The sequence below is a fragment of the Elephas maximus genome, chromosome 26 (assembly GCF_024166365.1).
Source record: "Elephas maximus indicus isolate mEleMax1 chromosome 26, mEleMax1 primary haplotype, whole genome shotgun sequence".
NCBI classification, from domain to species: Eukaryota; Metazoa; Chordata; class Mammalia; order Proboscidea; family Elephantidae; genus Elephas; species Elephas maximus.
The window spans coordinates 34,580,143-34,599,862 of NC_064844.1; the positions used below are offsets into that span (position 1 = coordinate 34,580,143).

The 19,720-nt window shown below is 39.0% G+C and overlaps 1 protein-coding gene across 4 annotated transcripts in view; it reads right to left on the bottom strand.

Annotated features, from left to right (window-relative positions):
- Positions 1–19,720, bottom strand: part of TTC27 (tetratricopeptide repeat domain 27) — a 291,976-nt gene that overhangs the window by 230,110 nt on the left and 42,146 nt on the right. For all 4 annotated transcript variants that reach the window (XM_049870400.1, XM_049870399.1, XM_049870397.1 and 1 more), the window contains one exon: positions 1,411–1,575. In XM_049870400.1, coding sequence (XP_049726357.1) covers positions 1,411–1,575 — 165 coding nt within the window. The remainder of the gene's footprint in view (positions 1–1,410; positions 1,576–19,720) is intronic.

Below are 19,720 nucleotides of genomic sequence, written 5' to 3' on the forward strand. Positions count from 1 at the left end.
AAAAAAATGAAGAACTGGCTAATAAAGGCACCAACAGTTAAAGCTGAATATACACAGTACTGTGCCATTAATTTTAAAACACAGCCCCAAAAAAGTCGCCTAGGACCAAAATATCTACAAATGTGATCTCTGAAACGGATAGTTATATAATGTGTAACTGTATTTTCAAACACAGATAAAAGTACAACTTACACATGGGCATTGTTCTGAAAGCTATAAACTCTATCATAAATAATTTTCCCCACACAAATAATGTAATAAAAAGTGGCTAAGGTCCCAGACCAGCCCCCCAAATCATTAAATTATAATATATCTGAAAGACTTTATTGATAAGACTAGCTCAATAATAAGCATTGAATTTAGGGCCTGAGAATGCAGGCTTTCGAGATAATCTAGTCTTAGCTCAGGAGGACAAACACGTTCCAATGATTTCAACATTCACTGATTGATAGTCACAGCTTGGAATGCTGAGCCCGGGTTCAACTGGTACAAATGTTGTGATCGATTGGTTATCTGATTTTCATTCATTTATTCAATATTTAATACCATTTACATGTGAGTCACTAGGGATAAAAGCAATACATAAAAAGAAACCTATACTTCTTATGGGGAACTCAGGAGAAATTCTGTAATTAATTCGTTGGTTCAAAAAATAATCAATACCTACTATATGCCAGGCAGGAGCCCTGGTGGCAGAGTGGTTAAGAGCTACAGCTGCTAACCAAAAGGTTGGCAGTTCAAATCCACCAGCTGCTCATTGGAGTCCCTATAAGGCAGTTTTACTCTGTCCTAGAGTCGGTATGAGTCGGAACCGACTCGATCGTGCCTAACAACCACCACAAATATGCCAGGAAGTGTTCTAAGGCACTAAAGAAACAGCAAGTAAATAAAACCATCAAAAACATCTGCCCTCAAGGAATACAAAATGAAACACAAAGAGCAGGATGGAAACAAAAGAAAAGGTACCACAGAGAAGCCAAACTAAAAATGGTAATAAGGAGAGGTGAGGCCTCAGTAGGTCCATATCAAAATCCAAAGCCATTGCTGTTGAGTTGATTCCGAGTCATAGCAACCCTATAGGACGGAGCAGAGCTGGTGCATAGGTTTCCAGGAGGCCCATAGCCAGAAACAAATGCTGAAATATCATTTGTGTGCTGCTTGGCTGCTGTTTTTACTAACTAGATTAGAATAATAAATGGAAATCTCCAGGAACAAAGAAAAAGTATCATTGTAAATATGCCCTTAAAACTATAAATTTTTATAAAATCCTTAAAATCTATTTTTGTAAAGCAAAGAATGGGACCTACAAAATCAAATTCAAACTGATAATACAATCGAACGACCAATGTATATATGAAGTTTATCATAAAAATAAATTAAATTATTGAAAAAAGGTAAAAATAGTCTTACCTGTTAAATCAACTTGTAATCTGCCAATGTTTTTAGCAACATTAAATTGATTTTTTGCCTTTTCATACTCATAATAATATAAAAATACATATGCACATTCCAGATGGAACTGAATAGCCAGATATCGACCTGAGTCATCCACAAACAGGTTTTGTAGTTTCTTCACTGCAAGGAAAAAAATAAAACATTAAAAACTGTGATGAGACAAGAAAGCTACTGCCACTAATAAATTAATTCGGCAAACCTATAGGAAACAAGATCAACACACAAAAATCAGTTGTATTAATAATCCATGCCAGACCCTCCCCTTCAGCTGGACCTGCCCTGCTGCACCACAACTGAATGACTGGCCCTGCCCATTGGACAAGGAGGTGAAAAGTATCGTGACTATAGATGAGCAAACAACAAAGAACACACAGCCCGACTGCTCAGACATAACAAAATGAAACAAAATAGCAGGATGAAACAAACAAATCTACAATCAAGAAACAAATAAAATACCTACTGAATGTCCCGAAGACAGCAGACAATGTCAAAACATATAAAAAAAAAAAAAACAGGACAGGATGGTTCCAGTAGGTGTCCAAAATAAAACACCAGATGACTTTCCAGTAGAAAAAAATTCTCTAGAACTACCTGACTGGGAATTCAAATCTCTAATATTCAGAGCAACTGAAGAGTTGGAGCCAAAAGCAGATAAACATGAAGAAAAAATAGACAAATTTATGGAAAAGGCACACAAATTCGTGGAAATACAGACAAAAAATGGAAAAATTCAGGAAAGTAATACAGGAACAAAATGCCAAAATAAATTCACAAACAGAAATCATACAAAAACAACTAGAAATCCAAAAGATAAACAAAATTTCAGAAATGGACAATGTCATAAAAGGGCTGAGGAACGGGTTTGAAGTGATGGAAGACAGGGTCAGAGAAATTGAAAACAAACACTTGGATACAACTCTGTTTGAGGAAAAATCAGAAAAAAGAACAAAGGAAGATGAAAAACCCCTGAGAATTATGTGGAATACAATCAAAAGCAATACTCTGCGAGTGATCAGAGTTCCAGAACAGGGAGAGAAAATGGAACACAAAGAGGATCATTGAAGAAATGCCAGAAGAAAACTTTCCTAATATGAATGATGAAAATCTAACCACCCAAAAGATCAATGAACCCCATGTAGGGCAGACCCCAAAGAAAACACCAAGGCATATCATAATCACATTTGCTAAAATCAAAGACAAGGAAAAAATCCTTCAAGCAGCTCAAGAAAAACACTCACTCACATACAGAGGAGAAACAATAAGACTAAACTCTGATTATTCAGCAGAAACCATGCATGCAAGAAGCAGTGGGATGACATATTAAAACCTTGAAAGAAAAAAACTGCCAACCAAGGATAATACATCTCGCAGAACTCTTGTTCAAATAAACCCAGTGCCGACAAGTCGATTCCGACTCATAACAACCCTATAGGACAGAGTAGAACTGCACCATAGAGTTTCCAAGGAGCACCTGGTGGATTCGAACTGCCAACCCTTTGGTTAGCAGCCATAGCACTTAACCACTACACCACCAGGGTTTCCTTTGTTCGGATATGACAGAGCAATTAGGACATTTCCAGATAAATAAAAATTAAGAGAATATGTAAAAAAGCAAACCAAACTTGCAAGAATTATTAAAAGGAGTCCTTCAGTCTGAGAACAAACAATATCAGACCACAGCCTAAATGTAGGATTTAAGACTGTACCAGCCAGATACCAGCCTAGGAAATGAACTCTCAAGGACTATCCAAAATGAAAACAATTGCAACAGGGAACCAGAGAGGTTAATATGAAAATGATAACATCAGAATAAAAAAAGAGGCAACAAATGATAAAGGTATACAACTTTCTAACAAAGAGGAAGGCAAGGAGATACAAAGTAATAATATACTGGTCCAAAACTCAGAAGACAAGGGTAAATCAAAATAACCACAAAGAAAGTTAACACACCTACTCATCAAAATAAAGAAGAAAAACATAAAGTCTCAATAAAAACAAAAGAAATGAAAAAGAAAACTACAAGCAAAAGGAATTCAGCACAGGAGAGTAAGAGGGATTAAAAAAATGTCAGCACTACAAAATGATAGCAATAAACTCACACCCATCAATAATTACACTGAAAAAAAAATAACACTGAATGTAAATGCCCTAAATGCACCCATAAAGTGACGCAGAGTGACAGAATGGACTAACAAAAACAGGATCCATCAATATGCTGTCTACAGTAGACACACCTCAGAAACAAAGATGTAAATTTATTAAAAATCAAAGGATGGAAAAAAAAATATATCAAGGAAATAACTACCAAAAAAGAGCAGGAGTACCAGGACTAATCTAGGTAGACTTTAAAACAAAATCCACCATAAAAGACAAAGAAGGGTACTATATAATGATTAAAGGGACAATCCACCAAGAAGACTTAAACATACTAAACATCTATGCACCCAATGACAGGGCCCCAAAATACATGAAACAAACTCTAAAAGCACTAAAAACAGAAATTGACAGTTCCATAGTAATAGTAGGAGACTTCAATGCACCACTCTCAGGAAAAGACAAAACATCTAGAAAGAAACTCAACAAAGACACAGAAAAGCTAAAGAGCACAATCAGCCAACTTGATCTCATAGACAAATATAAAACACTCCACCCAACAGCTGCAAAGTTCACATTATTTTCCAATGCACATGGTATGTTCTCCAGAATAGAACACACCTTACGCCACAGAGCAACCCTCAACAAAATCCAAAACATTGAGATAATACAAAGTATCTTCTCTGCCCACAATGCCATAAAGGTAAAAATTAACAACAGGAAAAGTAAGGGAAAAAAAATCAATTATATGGACTGAATAACACCCTGCTTAAAAACCAGTTTTGTTTTGTTTTTTTTTTTTACTAGAAGAAATCAAAGATAGAATCAAAAAGCTTCTAGAATAAAACGAGAATGAAAACACATACCAAAACCTAGGGGGTACAGCAAAGGCAGTCCTCAGAGGTCAATTTACAGCAATAGATGCACACATCAAAAAAGGAAGAAGGGACAAGATCAAAACATTAGTTATACAACATGAACAAACAGACAACAGCAAAAGAAGACCACAACCACAAGAAGAAAGGAAATAATAAAGAACAGAGCAGAAATAAATGAAATACAGAATAGGAAAATAGAAAGAATTAACAAAACCAAAAGTCGGTTCTTTAAAAGGATCAACAAAATTGACAAACCACTGGCCAAACCAACAAAAGAAAAACAGGAGAAGGGGCAAATAACCCAAATAAAAAATGAAATTGGGGACATTACAACAGACCCAACTGAAATAAAAAAAGATCATAACAGAGTATTATGAAAAAATATACTCCAACAAATTTGAAAACCTAGAAGAAATGGACAAATTTCTAGAGGTACACTACCAGCCCAAACTAACACAAAATGATGTTGAAAATCTGAACAGACCCATAACAAGAGAAGAGACTGAAAAGGTAATAAAAAAAATTCCCAACTAAAAAAGGTCCTGGCCCAAAGGGCTTCACTGGAGTACTCTACCAAACATTCAGAGAAGAGCTTACACCAGTACTACTCAAACTACTTCAAAACATAGAAAAGAAAGTGATACCTCTGAATTCATTCTATGAAGCCAGCATAACCCTGATACCAAAACCAGACAGACACCACAAAAAGAAAATTACAGACCAGTATCTCTCTTTTTTTTTTTTATCTCTCTTTGATGCAAAAGTTCTCAACAAAATTCTAGCCAAGAGAATTCAGTATCACATCAAAAAAATAATACACCATGACCACGCGAGATTCATACCAGGTATGTAAGAATGGGTCAACATTAGAAAATCAATCAACGTAATCCGCCACACAAACAACAGGTAGGAAAAGAATCACATGATCATCTCAATCTACACAGAAAAGGTATTCGTCAAACTCTAATACCCATTCCTGATAGAAACTCTCAATAAAATAGGTATAGAAGGGAAATTTCTCAACATAATAAAGGGCTTCTATGCAAAACCAATGGCCAACATCATTCTCAATAGACAGAGGCTGAAAATATTCCCCTTAAGAAAAGGAACCATTCCTATTTAACATTGTTTTGGAAATCTTAGCTACAGCAATAAGGCAAGAAAGAGAAATAAAGGGCACCCAAATTGGTAAGGAAGAAGTTAAACTGTCCCTATTTGTGGATGACTGATACTAAGAAAATCCAAAAGAATCCACAAGAAAACTACTGAAACTAATAGAAAGATTCAGCAAAGTAGCAGGATACAAGTTAAACGTACAAAAATCAGCTGGATTCCTATACACCAATAAAGAGAATGATGAAAAGGAAACTAGGAAAACAATACCATTTATAATAGCCCCCAAACAATAAAATACTTGGGAATAAATCTAACCAGGGATGTAAAAGACCAATACAAAGAAAACTACAAAACACTACTACAAGAAACCAAAAGAAATATACATAAATGGGAAAACATACCATGTTCATGGATAGGTAGCCTCAACATTGTGAAATGACAATTCTCCCCAAAGTGATTCACAAATACAATGCAATACCAATCCATATATCAACAACATACTTTAAAGAGATGGAAAAACTTATCTTTAACTATATGGAAAGGGAAGAGGCCCCAGATAAGTAAAGCACCACTGAAGAAGAACAATAAAGTAGGATGACTCACATTACCTGACCTCAGAACCTACTATACAGCTATGGTAGTAAAAACAGCCTGGTACAGGAACAACAACATATACATTGACCAATGGAACAGAATTGAGAACTCAGATGTAAATTCATCCACTTATGGTCACTTGATCTTCCACAAGGGCCCAAAGTTGATCAAATGGGGAAAAGAGAGTCTTTGTAACAAATGGTGCTGGCAAAACTGCATGAGCATCTGCAAAAAAATGAAACAGGTCCATACGTCACACCATATACAAAAACTAACTCAGACACCTAAATATAAAGCAAAAAACCATGAAGATCATAGAAGAAAAAATAGCATCAATGCTAGAGGCCCTAATACACAGCATTAACAGGGTACAAATCACAACCAACAACACACAAGCTCCAGAGGATAAGCTAGATAACTGGGATCTTCTAAAAATTAAACACTTATGCTCATCAAAAGACTTCACCAAAGGTGTAAAAAGAGAACCTACACACTGGAAAAAAATTTATGGTTATGACAAATCTGACAAAGGTCTAATCTCTAAAATCCACAAGAAAATCCAACACCTCTACAATAAAAAGACAATCCAATTAAAAAATGCGCCAAGGAAATGAACAGACATTTCACCAAAGAAGACATATAAGTGGCCAAGAGACACATGATGAAATGCTCACGATCTCTAGACGACAGAGAAATGCAAATTAAAACCACAATGAGAAAAGCAGCTTCACGAAGTTCCAAGCAAGAGACAGAGAACCCAGTGATACACGATATACGCTTTCCTAGCCCATACCATCTTCTTCCCCCACCCCCACCCCATTGGCCTCCTCTGCATCCCACCAGCTGCAGTCTCTTAGCCAGCTTCAAATCTAGGAAGATAAGGATAAATTTCAAGGTAATCACAAAGAAAGTTAACAAACTTACTCATCAAAATAAAGAAGAGAATCAAACAGTCTCAATAAAAACAACACCTACAAAAACAAAAGAAATCCACAAACAAAAGGAACTCAGCACAGGAGAGTAAGAAGAAAAAAGAAAACTTCAGATGAATATGTGAAGCATCTCATAACATGGATGCATCTGGAAGACATTATGCTGAGTAAAGTAAGTCAATCACAAAAGGACAAATATTGTATGAGACTACTACTGTAAAAACTCATGAAAAGGTTTAGATACAAAAACACACAATATTTGATGGTTGTGAAGGAGGGGAGGGGTAGGGCTGGAAAAAAACTTAATAGACAAAAGATAAGCGATAACTTTGGTGAAGGGTAAGACAATACACAATACCATGGAAGCCAGCACAACCTCTACAAGGCAAGGCCATGGTAGCTCCACAGACACATCCAAACTCCCTGAGGGACTGATTTTCTCAGCTGAGGGCTGTGGGAACCATGGTCTCAGGGAACATCTAGCTCAATTGCCATAACAGAGCTTATAAAGACAATTTTCTACATTCAACTTTGGTGAACAGTGTATGGGATCTTAAAAGCATGTGAGTGGCCACCTAGGATACTCTACTGGTCTCACCCCTTTGAGAGCATGGAAGAATGAAGAAAACTAAAGACACAAGGGAAAAATTAGTCCAAAGGACTAAAGGACCATATCTACCATGGCCTCCACCAGACTGAGTCTGGTACAACTAGACGGTGGCCGACTACCATCACTCATTGCTGTGGTAGGGATCACAATAGAGGGTCTCAGAGAGAGCTGGAGAAAAATGTAGAACAAAATTCTAACTCAAAACTAAAGACCAGACATGCTGGCCTGACAGACACTGAAGAAACCTTGAGAGCATGGCCCCTGGAAACCCTTTCAGCTCAGTAATGAGTCCACTCCTGAGGTTCACCCTTCAGCGAAAGATTGAACAGGTCCATGGAACAAAACAAGGCTAAAGGGGTGCACCAGCCCTGTGGCAGGGACAGGAAGGTAGGAGGGGAAAGGCAAGCTGGTAACAGGGAACCCAGGGTTGAGAAGGAACAGTGTTGACATGTCATGGGGTTGTTAAACTAATGTCATATACCAATGTGTGTACTAACTTTGATGAGAAATTAGTTTGTTCAGTAAAACTTTATTTAAAGATCAATTAAAAAGAAAGATAAAGCTATGGGAAAAAAAATCAGTTGTGTTTTTGTACACCAGCAATGATATATTCAAACGGAAATTTAAAAAATTATTCTCCCTGACAGCTCCACTGGAAAATTCTACCACACTTCCAGAGAAGAGTTAATACCCCTACTACTAAAGGTATTTCAGAGCATAGAAAAGGACGCAATACTTCCAAACTCATTCTATGACACCAGCATAACCCAGATACCAAAACCAGATAAAGACGCCACAAAAAAAAAGAAAATTACATAACAATATCCCTCACGAAGGTAGACACAAAAATCCTAAACAAAATTCTAGCAATAGGAGGCGGGGCCAATATGGTGGAGTAGCCAGATGCTTCTGGCGATCCTTCTTAAAACAAAGACCTGAAAATCAAGTGAAACGATTATACTTATGACACGCTAGGAGCCCTGATCATCAAAGGCAAAGTAAGAAAACGGACTGAGCGGTAGGGAAGAGAGAGACCGTTCAGAACCAGAGAGGAGATGCCGGACCTGAATCGCTGGGATCCCTCAGGCACCATTCCCGGAAGCGGCTGCGGCGGCCGGTGGTAGCATTTGACCGCAGTTTTCTCAGGGAGTAGCAGCCACCTGCGCAGCCTACACATACTTCCAAACCAGGGAAGAACGGCGTACCAGGCAAAAGCTAAGTACTTCCATATATTTTACTGAGCCCCCCACCCTCAAGCCAGCTTCAGTGGCTTTTGATTTCCCTGGGCCTGAGATAGGCCCATTTGAGTGCCCTAAGCCATGCTCCCGGAGGCGGAGAAGGAATAAATTCACAATTGCGGGAAAAGAAAACCTGCCAGCTCCACTAACCCAGTGAACTCCAGACAGAATAAACTCCTGTCCCGCCATAAACAGACTGTGGACTTTGAATACCTTTCCCCCCTGCATGGACCGTGTGTACCTATTTCAGGCGAACAGGCCCTCGCTGGCAGACTGCGAGTGTTTGACCTGTACGGGAGACAGGTGGGTGTTGATATGTGACACGACTTTGCCTATTAAGCAGGGTCCTCACCTACCCACATCAAGGGCCTAAGGACTGGTGGTGCCACTCAGATCACCCAGTCACCCGTGACAGGAGTCTGAGGATAACCAGTAACTCGCAGTCCTTACAACCAAAACCACTGAGTGCCTATGGTCCATCTGCAGAACCCATCCACCCATATGCTCCAGAAAACAGGGACGCGCTTTCCTTAGAGACAATTCGGGAATGGTTATCACCCCCTGCCTTATTCACGGCATGACCCCATGCTGCAACCAGATACTGGTACCTACAGCAAACTTCCCTGCCCCTATAAGTGTAGAACAGAGCCTATACCACCACTTGATGACGAGCTACCTGGACATCTGAGCTAAATCCACACAAAAAAAGTTAAGGGGCTCATACGCTTAAATAACTGATAACAGCTCTAACTATCTGGTGACAAGACGTCAGAGCCCCAAAGGTAAAAATAATCAAGCCAGCTTACTCAAGCAACCCATTTGGGCATATCTAAACAAAACAGAGCAAAAAATTAGGATACAGTAAGAACTTGCCTCAAGAAAACTACTGAAACTAATACAAGAGTTCAGCAGAGTTTCAAGATACAAGATAAACATACAGAAATCAGTTGGATTCCCCTAAACCAACAAAAAGAACATGGAGGAGGAAATCACCAAATCAATACTATTTACAGTAGCCCCAAGAAGATAAAATACTTAGGAATAAATCTTACCAGAGATGTAAAAGACCTATACATAGAAAACTACAAAACACTACTGCAAGAAACCAAAAGAGACCTACATAAGAGGAAAAACATACCTTCCCACATGGATGGCAAGACTTAATATTGAACAAATATCCACCTACCAAAAGCAATCTATAGATACAATGCAATTCCGATCCAAGTTCCAACGACATTTTTTAATGAGATGGAGAAACAAATCACCAACTTCATATGGAAGGGAAAGAGGCCCCGGATTAGTAAAGCATTACTGAAAAAGAAGGGCAAAGGGGGAGGCCTCACTCTACCTGCATTCAGAATATATTATACCGCCACAGTCGTCAAAACAGACTGGTACTGATACAAAAACAGACACATGGACCAATAGAAAAGAACTGAGAATCCAGACAAAAATCGATCCACATATGAGCAGCTGATATTTGACAAAGGCCCAAAGTCAGGTAAATGGGGAAAAGACAGTCTTTTCAACAAATGGTGCTGGCATAACTGGATATCCATTTGCAAAAAAGTGAAACAAGACCCATACCTCACTCCATGCACAAAAACTAAATCAAAATGGATCAAAGACCCATATAAAGTCTAAAACAATAAAGGTCATGGAAGAACAAATGGGGACAACGTTAGGAGCCCTAATACATGGCATAAACAGTATACAAAACATTACTACCAATGCAGAAGAGAAGCCATATAACTGGGAGCTCCTAAAAAACTAACACCTATGCTCATCCACAGACTTCACCAAAAGAGTAAAAAGATTACCTACAGATTGGGAAAAAGTTTTTAGCTATGACATTTCCGATCAGCTTCTGATCTTTAAAATCTACATGATACTGCAAAAACTCAACTACAAAAACACAAATAACTCAATTAAAAAATGGGCAAAGAATATGAACAAACACTAAAGAAGACACTCAGGTGGCTAACACATACATGAGAAATGCTCACAATCATCAGCCATTAGAGAAATGCAAATCAAAACTACAATGAGATCCCATCTCACCCCAACAAGGCTGGCATTAATCCAAAAAACACAAAATAATAAATGTTGGAGAGGTTGTGGAGACTGGAACACTTATACACTGCTAGTGCGAATGTAAAATGCTACAACCACTTTGCAAATCAATTAGGCGCTTCCTTCAAAAGTTAGAAATAGAACTACCATACGATCCAGCAATCCCACTCCTTGGAATATATCCTAGAGAAATAAGAGCCTTCACAAGAACAGATGTATGCACACCCATGCTCACTGTAACACTGTTTACAATAGCAAAAATATGGAGGCAACTAAGGTGCCCATCAACAGATGAATGGATAAATAAATTATGGCATATTCACACAATGGAATATTACCCATCAATAAAGAACAATGATGAATCCGTGAAACATTTCATAACATGGAGGAATCAGGAAGGTATTATGCTGACTGAAATCAGTCACCTGCAAAATGACAAATATTGTATAAGACAACTACTATAAGAACTCCAGAAATAGTTTAAACAGAGAATATTCTTTGATGGTTACGAGAGGGACGAGGGAGGGAAGGAAGGAGGGAGAGGGGTTTTCGCTAATTAGATAGTAGATAAGAATTATTTTAGGTGAAGGGAAAGACAACACGCCATACAGGAGAGGTCAGCACAACTGGACTAAACAAAAAGCAAAGAACTTTCCTGAATAAACTGAATGCTTCGAAGGCCAGCATAGCAGGGGCAGGGATTTGGGGACCAAGGTTTCAGCAGACATCTAAGTCAACTGGCATAAGAAAATCTATTAAGAAAACATTCTACATCTCACTTTGGAGAGTGGCGTCTGGGGTCTTAAAAGCTAGTAAGCGGCCATCTAAGATGCATCAATTGGTCTCAACCCACCTGCAGCAAAGGAGAATGAAGAACACGAAAGACACAGGGTAACTATGAGCCCAAGAGACAGAAAGGACCACATAAATCAGAGACTACATCAGCCTGAGACCAGAAGAACTAGATGGTACCTGGCTACAACCAATGACTGCCCTGACAGGCAACACAACAGAGAACCCTTGAGGAGAGCAGGGGAGCAGTGGAATGCAGGCCCTAAATTCTTATAAAAAGACCAGACTTAATGGTCTGACTAAAACTAGAAGGACCCCAGAGGTCATGGTACCCAGACCTTCTGTTAGCCCAAGATAAGAACTATTCCTAAAGCTGACTTTTCAGACAGGGATTGGACTGGACTATGGGATAGACAATGATACTGGTGAAGAATGAGCTTCTTGGATCAAGTAGACACATGAGACTGTGTTGGTATCTCCTCTCTGAAGGGGAGATGAGAGGATAGAGAAGGTCAGAAGCTAGCCAAATGGTCACAAAAAGAGAGAATGGAGGGAAGGGGCTAACTGTCTCATTAGGGGGAAAGCAATTACGACCACATGTAGCAAGGTGCATAAAAATTTTTGTATGAGAGTCCGACAAGATTTGTAAACTTTCACTTACAGCACAATAAAAACTTAAAAAAAAAAAAATTCTCGCCAATATAATTCAACAACATATCAAGAACACAATTCACCACAACCAAGTGGGATTCATACCAGGTATGCACGGATGGTTCAACAGCAGAAAAACAATCAATGTAATCCATCACATAAATAAAAGACAGGAGCCACGAGATCTTATGAATTGATGCAGAAATGGTATTTGACAAAGTCCAACACCCATTCATGATAAAAACTCTCAACAAAATAGGAATAAAAGGAAAATTCCTAACCATTATTAAAGGCATTTGTACAAAGGCAACAGCCAACATCATCCTAAATGGAGAGAGACTAAAACCATTCCCACTGAGAACAGGGCCCAGACAAGGATGCCCTTTATCTCCACTCTTATTCAACATTGAGCTGGAGGTCCTAGCCAGAGCTATTAGGCTAGATAAAGAAATAGGGGCATCCAAATTCACAAAGAAGAAGTAAAAGTATCTCTGTTTGCTGATGACATGATCTTATACATAGAAAATCCTAAGGAATCCTCAAGAAAACTACTGAAACTAATAGAATAGTTCAGCAGAGTATTTTGATACAAGATGTTGTTGTTTCCGTTGTTAGGTGCCGTCGAGTTGGTTCCAAGTCATAGCAACCCTGTGGAGAACAGAACGAAACACTGCCTGGTCCTTCGTACATTCCAGGTTCCAATTATTAATGGATGTTTGGAGCTGTCTCTTCTCATTTTGAGTTGTGCCACATCAGCAAATGAAGTTCCCAAAAGCTGCACTCCATCCACATCGTTAAGGTCAACTCTACTTTGAGGAGGCAGCTCTCCCCAGTCATCTTTTGAGTGCCTTCCAACCTGGTGGGCTCATCTTCCAGCAGTATATCAGACAGTGTTCCTCTGCTATTCAAAAGGTTTTCACTAGCTAATTCTTTTCAGAAGTAGACTTCTGGGTCTTTCTTCCTAGTCTGTCTTGGTCTGGAAGCTCAGCTGAAACCTGTCCTCCATGGGTGACCCTGCTGGTATCTGAATACCAGTAGCATACCTTCCAGCATCACAACAACATGCAAGGCCCCACAGTACGACAAACTGACAAACACGTGGGGGAGGATACAAGATAAATACACATAAATCAGTTGGATTCCTTTACACCAACAAAGACAACGACAAAGAGGAAATCATCAAATTAATACCACGTACAATAGCCCCTAAAAAGATAAAATACTTAAGAATAAATCTAAAAAGAGACGTAAAAGACCTACACAAAGAAAACTACAAGACACTGTTGCAAAAAACCAAGAGACCTACATCCGTGGAAAAACATACCTGGCTCATGGACAGGAAGACTGAACGTTGCAAAAATGTCTATTCTGCCCAAAGCAATCTATACATACAGTGCAGTCCCAATCCAAATACCAGTGACATTATTTCATGTGATGGAGAAGAAACAAATCACCAACTTCATATGGAAGGGAAAGAGGCCCTGGATAAGTAAAGCATTACTGAAAAAGAAGAACAAAATGGGAGGTCTCACTCTACATGATTTTAGAACATATTGTACTGCCACAGTAGTCAAAACAGCCTGGTAGGGGTGCAACAACAGATATACAGACCACTGGAACAGAATTGAGAATCCAGACATAAATCCATCCACATATGAGCAGCAGATTATTTGACAAAGGCCCAAAGTCAGTTAAATGGGGAAAAGATATTCTCTTTAACAAATGGTGCTAGCATAACTGGATATCCATTTGCAAAAAAATAAAACATGACCCATACTTCACACCATGCACAAAAACCAGCTCAAAATTGATCAAAGACCTAAATATAAAATAAAAAGCAATAAAGATCATGGAAGAAAAAACAGGGACGACACCAGGAGCCCTAATACATAGCATAAACAGTATACAAAACATTACAAAAACTGCACGAACAGCAAAAGAGAAATTAGATAACCAGGAGCTCCTGAAAGTCAAACACCTATGCTCAGCCAAAGACTTCACCAAAAGAGTAAAAGGATTACCTACAGATTGGGGAAAAGTTTTTAGCTATGACATTTCCAATCAGCATTTGATCTCTAAATTCTTCATGTTTCTGCAAAAACTCAATGACAAAAAGACAAATAACCCAACTAAGAAATGGGCAAAGGATATGAACAGGCACTTCACTAAAGACATTCACGTAGCCAACAGATAAATGAGGAAATGCTCATGATCATCAGCCGTAGAGAAATGCAAATCAAAACTACAATGAGATTCCATCTCACTCCAACAACGCTGGCATTAATCCAAAAAACACAAAATTATAAATGTTGGAGAGGTTGTAGAGAGACTGGAACACTTATACACTGCTGGTGGGAATTTAAAATGGTACAACCACTTTGGAAACTGATTTAACGCTTCCTTAACAAGCTAGAAATAGAACTACCATATGATCCAGCAATACCACTCTTTGGAATATATCCTAGAGAAAGAAGAGCCTTCACATGAACAGATATATGCACACCTATGTTCATTGCAGCACTGTTTACAACAGCAAAAAGATGGAAGCAACCAAAGTGCCCATCAATGGATGAATGTGTAAATAAATTATGATACATATACTCACACAATGGAATACTATGCAACAATAAAGAACAATGACGAATCTGTGAAACATTTCATAACATGGAGGAATCTGGAAGGCATTATGCTGGGTGAAATTAGTTGCAAAAGGACAAATGTTTTATGAGACCACTATTATAAGAACTCAAGAAATAGTTTTTAAACAGAGAAGAAAATATTGATGGTTACAAGAGGGGGGGAGGAAGGGAGGGAGGGAAAGGAGGATTCACTAATTCAACATAGATAAGAACTATTTTAGGTAAAGGGAAAGACAACACACAATACAGGAGAGGTCAGCACAACTGGACTAAACCAAAAGCAAAGAATTTTCCTGAATAAACCCGACGCTTCAAAGGCCAGCGTAGTAGGGGCTGGCTTTGGGGTCCATGGTTTCAGCGGACTTCTAGGTCAATTGGCATAATAAAATCTATTAAGAAAACATTCTGCACCCCATTTTGGAGAGTGGTGTCTGGGGACCATGGTTTCAGAGGACATCTAGGTCAATTGGCATAATAAAACCTATTAAGAAAACATTCTGCACCCCATTTTGGAGAGTGGAGTCTGGGGTCTTAAACACTAGCAAGCGGCCATCTAAGATGAAACAATTGGTCTCAACCCACATGTAGCAAGGGAGAATAAAGAACACCAAAGATACAAGGTAAGTATGAGCCTGAGAATCAGAAAGGGCCACATAAATCAGAGACTACACCAGCCTGAGACCAGAAGAACTAGATGGTGCCCAGCTACAATCAATGACCGCCATGAGAGGGAGCACAATAGGGAATCTCTGAAGGAGCAGGAGAGCAGTGGGATGCAGACATCAATTCTTGTAAAAAGAACAGACTTAATGGTCTGACTGAGACCGGAGGGACCCTGGAGGTCACAGTCCCCAGACCTTCTGTTAGCCCAAGACAGGAACCATTCCTGAAGCCAACTCTTCAGGCAGGGATTGGACTGGACTCTAAGACAGAAAATGATACTAGTGAGGAGTGGGCTTCTTGGATCGAGTAGACACATAAGACTCTGTGTGCAGCTCCTGTCTGGAGTGGAGATGTGAAGGCCAAGGGCGACAGAAGCTGACTGAATGGACACAGAAATACAGGGTGGAGAGAAGGAGTGTGCTGTCTCATTAGGGGGAGAGCGACTAGGAGCATATTGCAAGGTATATATAAGGTTTTGTATGAGAGACTGACTTGATTTGTAAACTTTCACTTAAAGCACAATTTAAAAAAAAAAATCCCATAGGACCTTAAATTCTCATAAAAAGACCAGACTTAATGGTCTGAGACTAGAGGTACCCTGGAGGTCATGGTCCCCAGACATTCTGTTAGCCCAAGACTGGCCCCATTCCCAAAGACTGGACTGTAAGATAGAAAATGATACTGGTGAGGAGTGAGCTTCTTGGTTCAAGCAGACACATGAGACTATGTGGACTGCTCCTGTCTGGAGATGCGATGAGAAGGCAGAGGGGGACAGAAGCTGGTTGAATGGACACGGGGAATGCAGGGTGGAGAAGAGGAATGTGCTGTCTAATTAAGGGGAGAGCTGCTAGGAGTACATAGCAAGGTGTGTATAAGTTTTTGTATGAGAGACTGACTTGATCTGTAAACTCACTTAAAGCACAATAAAAAAATAAAAACAAAATCCCTGCAGGGCACACCAGCCCAGAGGCAAGGACTAGAAGGAAGAAGGAGACAGGAAAGCTGGTAATATGGAACTCAAGGTCGAGAAGGGAGAGTGTTGACATGTCTTGAGGTTGTTAATCAATGTCACAAAACAATATGTGTACTAATTGTTTAATGAGAATTTGTTCTGTAAACCTTCATTTAAAATACAATAAAATAAAAAGGAAAATAATTCCATTTACAAAAGCATATAAAAGAATAACATACCTAGGAATAAATTTAACCAGGGAGGTGAAAGACGTGTACATGGAAAAGCACAAAACACTGCTAAAAGAAATTAAGGAAGATCTAAATAAATGGAAAGACATTCCGTGTTCATGGACCAGAAGACTTAATATCTTTAAGATGTCGAAAGTAACCAACAGATTCAACAAAATCCCTGTCAAAATTCCAATAGCCTTTTTTGCAGAAACATTAAAGCCAATTCGCAAATTCACATGCAATTGCAAGGGGCTCCACATAGCTGAAAAAATTTTGAAACAAAGCAGGGGGACTCACACTTACCCATCTCAAAACATAATATAAAGCTACAGTAATCAAAACTGTGTGGGACTTTTTTACTGATAGACATATAAACCAATGGAAGGGAATTAAGAGTCCAGAAATAAACCCACACATCTATTACCAATTGATTTTAGATAAAGCCATCAAGTCCATTCATTGAGGAAAGAAATGGTCTCTTCAATAAATGCTGCTGGGCCAGTTGGATCTCCACATGCAAAATGAACTTGGACCCATACATCACACTACCTGGCCTAAGTATAAGGACTGAAACCTTAAAACTCTCAGAAGAAAATGTAGGGATAAAGCTTGCAGACCTTGTTTTTGGCAATAGATATAACATTAAAAGTATAAGCAAGGAAAGAGGAAAACAGACCAACTGTACTTCATCAAGATAAAAAACTTTTGTGCATCAAAGGACTTAATCGAGAAAGAAAATCTTCAGCAAAAAAAAAAAAAAGAAATAGAGAAAGCAAATTTTAGGTGAGATATAAGAAAACAAAAAAAAAATAAACCTATTGCCGTCAAGTGGATTCCAACTCATAGTGACCCTATAGGACAGAGCAAAACTACCCCATAGGATTTCCAAGGAACAGCTGATGGATTCAAACTGCTGACCTTTTGGTTAAAAGCCAAAGAACCTAACCAGTGTGCCACCAGAGGACTTGATTATTCTATTCCTTGTACTTTCTGTTATTTAAATTTTTCATATCAAAAAAGTTCAAAAGAGAGAAAAAAAAGCACCATGACCTCCAAATCCCCTTCCCCCAAAGAAGTTTGGAGACCATGAGTTTACTCAACTCCTTTACTGTACAGCTGAAGAACTTGTGCTTCTAGATCTGCCATAGCCATGAACTAAGAACAGCAGAAGTAGGACTAGAACCCACATTCTCTGTCTCTCTGACCACCAGGCTGCCTCACAAGCTAACCTGGGTTAAAAAAACTGGAGATTCACCAAGAAGAAACGTGGGTTTTTTTCACAAGACAATGAAAAAAAAATAATTACTTTCCTTTAGGTACATCCCAATTTGTTTTATGTGTTAGCAAAAGCACAAGAAAAGAATTCTCTAAGGGTTCAGGAAAACAGATAGGATTTTACATTTATGGGTTCCATACAGCTGTTTCTTGACCCAGACCCTAACAAAAGGCCACAGCTGCAAGCTGAAGAAGCATTAAGACAAAAGGGATACTGGCATCTAGTATTCTAAGAACCATGAGTTATTGATCAAATAAATATTACATCATATTTCCAGAGACAGGCATGATCTCGCATTCTCCAGGTGCTTTTCTGAGCCACAAATTATAAGCTTTTAGCAGGTGACATGAGCAAAACATACAACCAAATTTTAAATTCTGAAAAAGAATTTAAGGTTACATTGCTGCTGTTGTTAGGTGCCGCTGAGTCAGCTCCGACTCATAGTGATACCACGCACAACAGAACAAAACACTGCCCGGTCCTGTACCATTCTTACAATTGTTGCTATGCTTGAGCCCACTGTTGCAGCCACTGTGTCAATTCATCTCATTCAGGGTCTTCCTCTTTTGCTGACCCTCTGCTTTACAAAGGATAATGTCCTTCTCCAGGGACTGATCCCTCCTAACATGCCCAAAGTACGTGAGACACAGTCTTACCATCCTGGCTTCCAAGGAGCATTCTGGCTGGCTGTACTTCTTCCAAGATAGATTTGTTCATTCTTTTGGCAGTCCATGGTATATTCAATATTCTTTCCCAACACCACGATTCGAAGGCGGTCAATTCTTCCTCGGTCTTCCTTATTCAGTGTCCAGCTTTCACATGCACACGAGGTGACTGAAAACACTATGGCTTGGGTCAGGCGCACCTTAGTCTTCAGGGTGACATCTTTGCTCTTTGACACTTTAAAGAGATCTCTTGCAGCTGATTTTCCCAATGCAATGTGCCTCTTGATTTCTTGACTGCTGCTTCCATGGGCAGTGATTGCGGATCCAAGTAAAATGAAATCACTGACAATCTCAATCTTTTCTCTGTATATCGTGATGTTCCTTATTGGTCCAGTTGTGAGGATTTTCTGAATTTCTGGCAATTCCCTGTTGATAAACTGCTGCAGCTGCTTTTGAATGGTCTTTAGAAAAATTTTACTTGCGTGTGATATTAATGATATTGTTTCATAATTTCCACATTCGGTGGGATCACCTTTCTTGGCAACAGGCATAAATATGGATCTAAATTCAGGTAGACATACTGAAGGTTATACCTCGGCTCTAACGGACTTGTTCTAATTGTTTTCCATTTTAACTTTAACTTGCATGTGAGTAATTGATGGTCTGATCCACGGTTGGCCCCTGGCCTTGTTTGACTGATGATATTGAGCTTTCCTGTCTTTTTCTACAGTTGTAGTTGATTTGATTCATGTGTATTCCATCTGGCAAGGTATATAGTCCCTGCTTATGTTGATGAAAAAAGGTATTTGCAACGAAGAAGTCGTTGGTCTTGCAAAATTCAATCATGCAATCTCCAGCA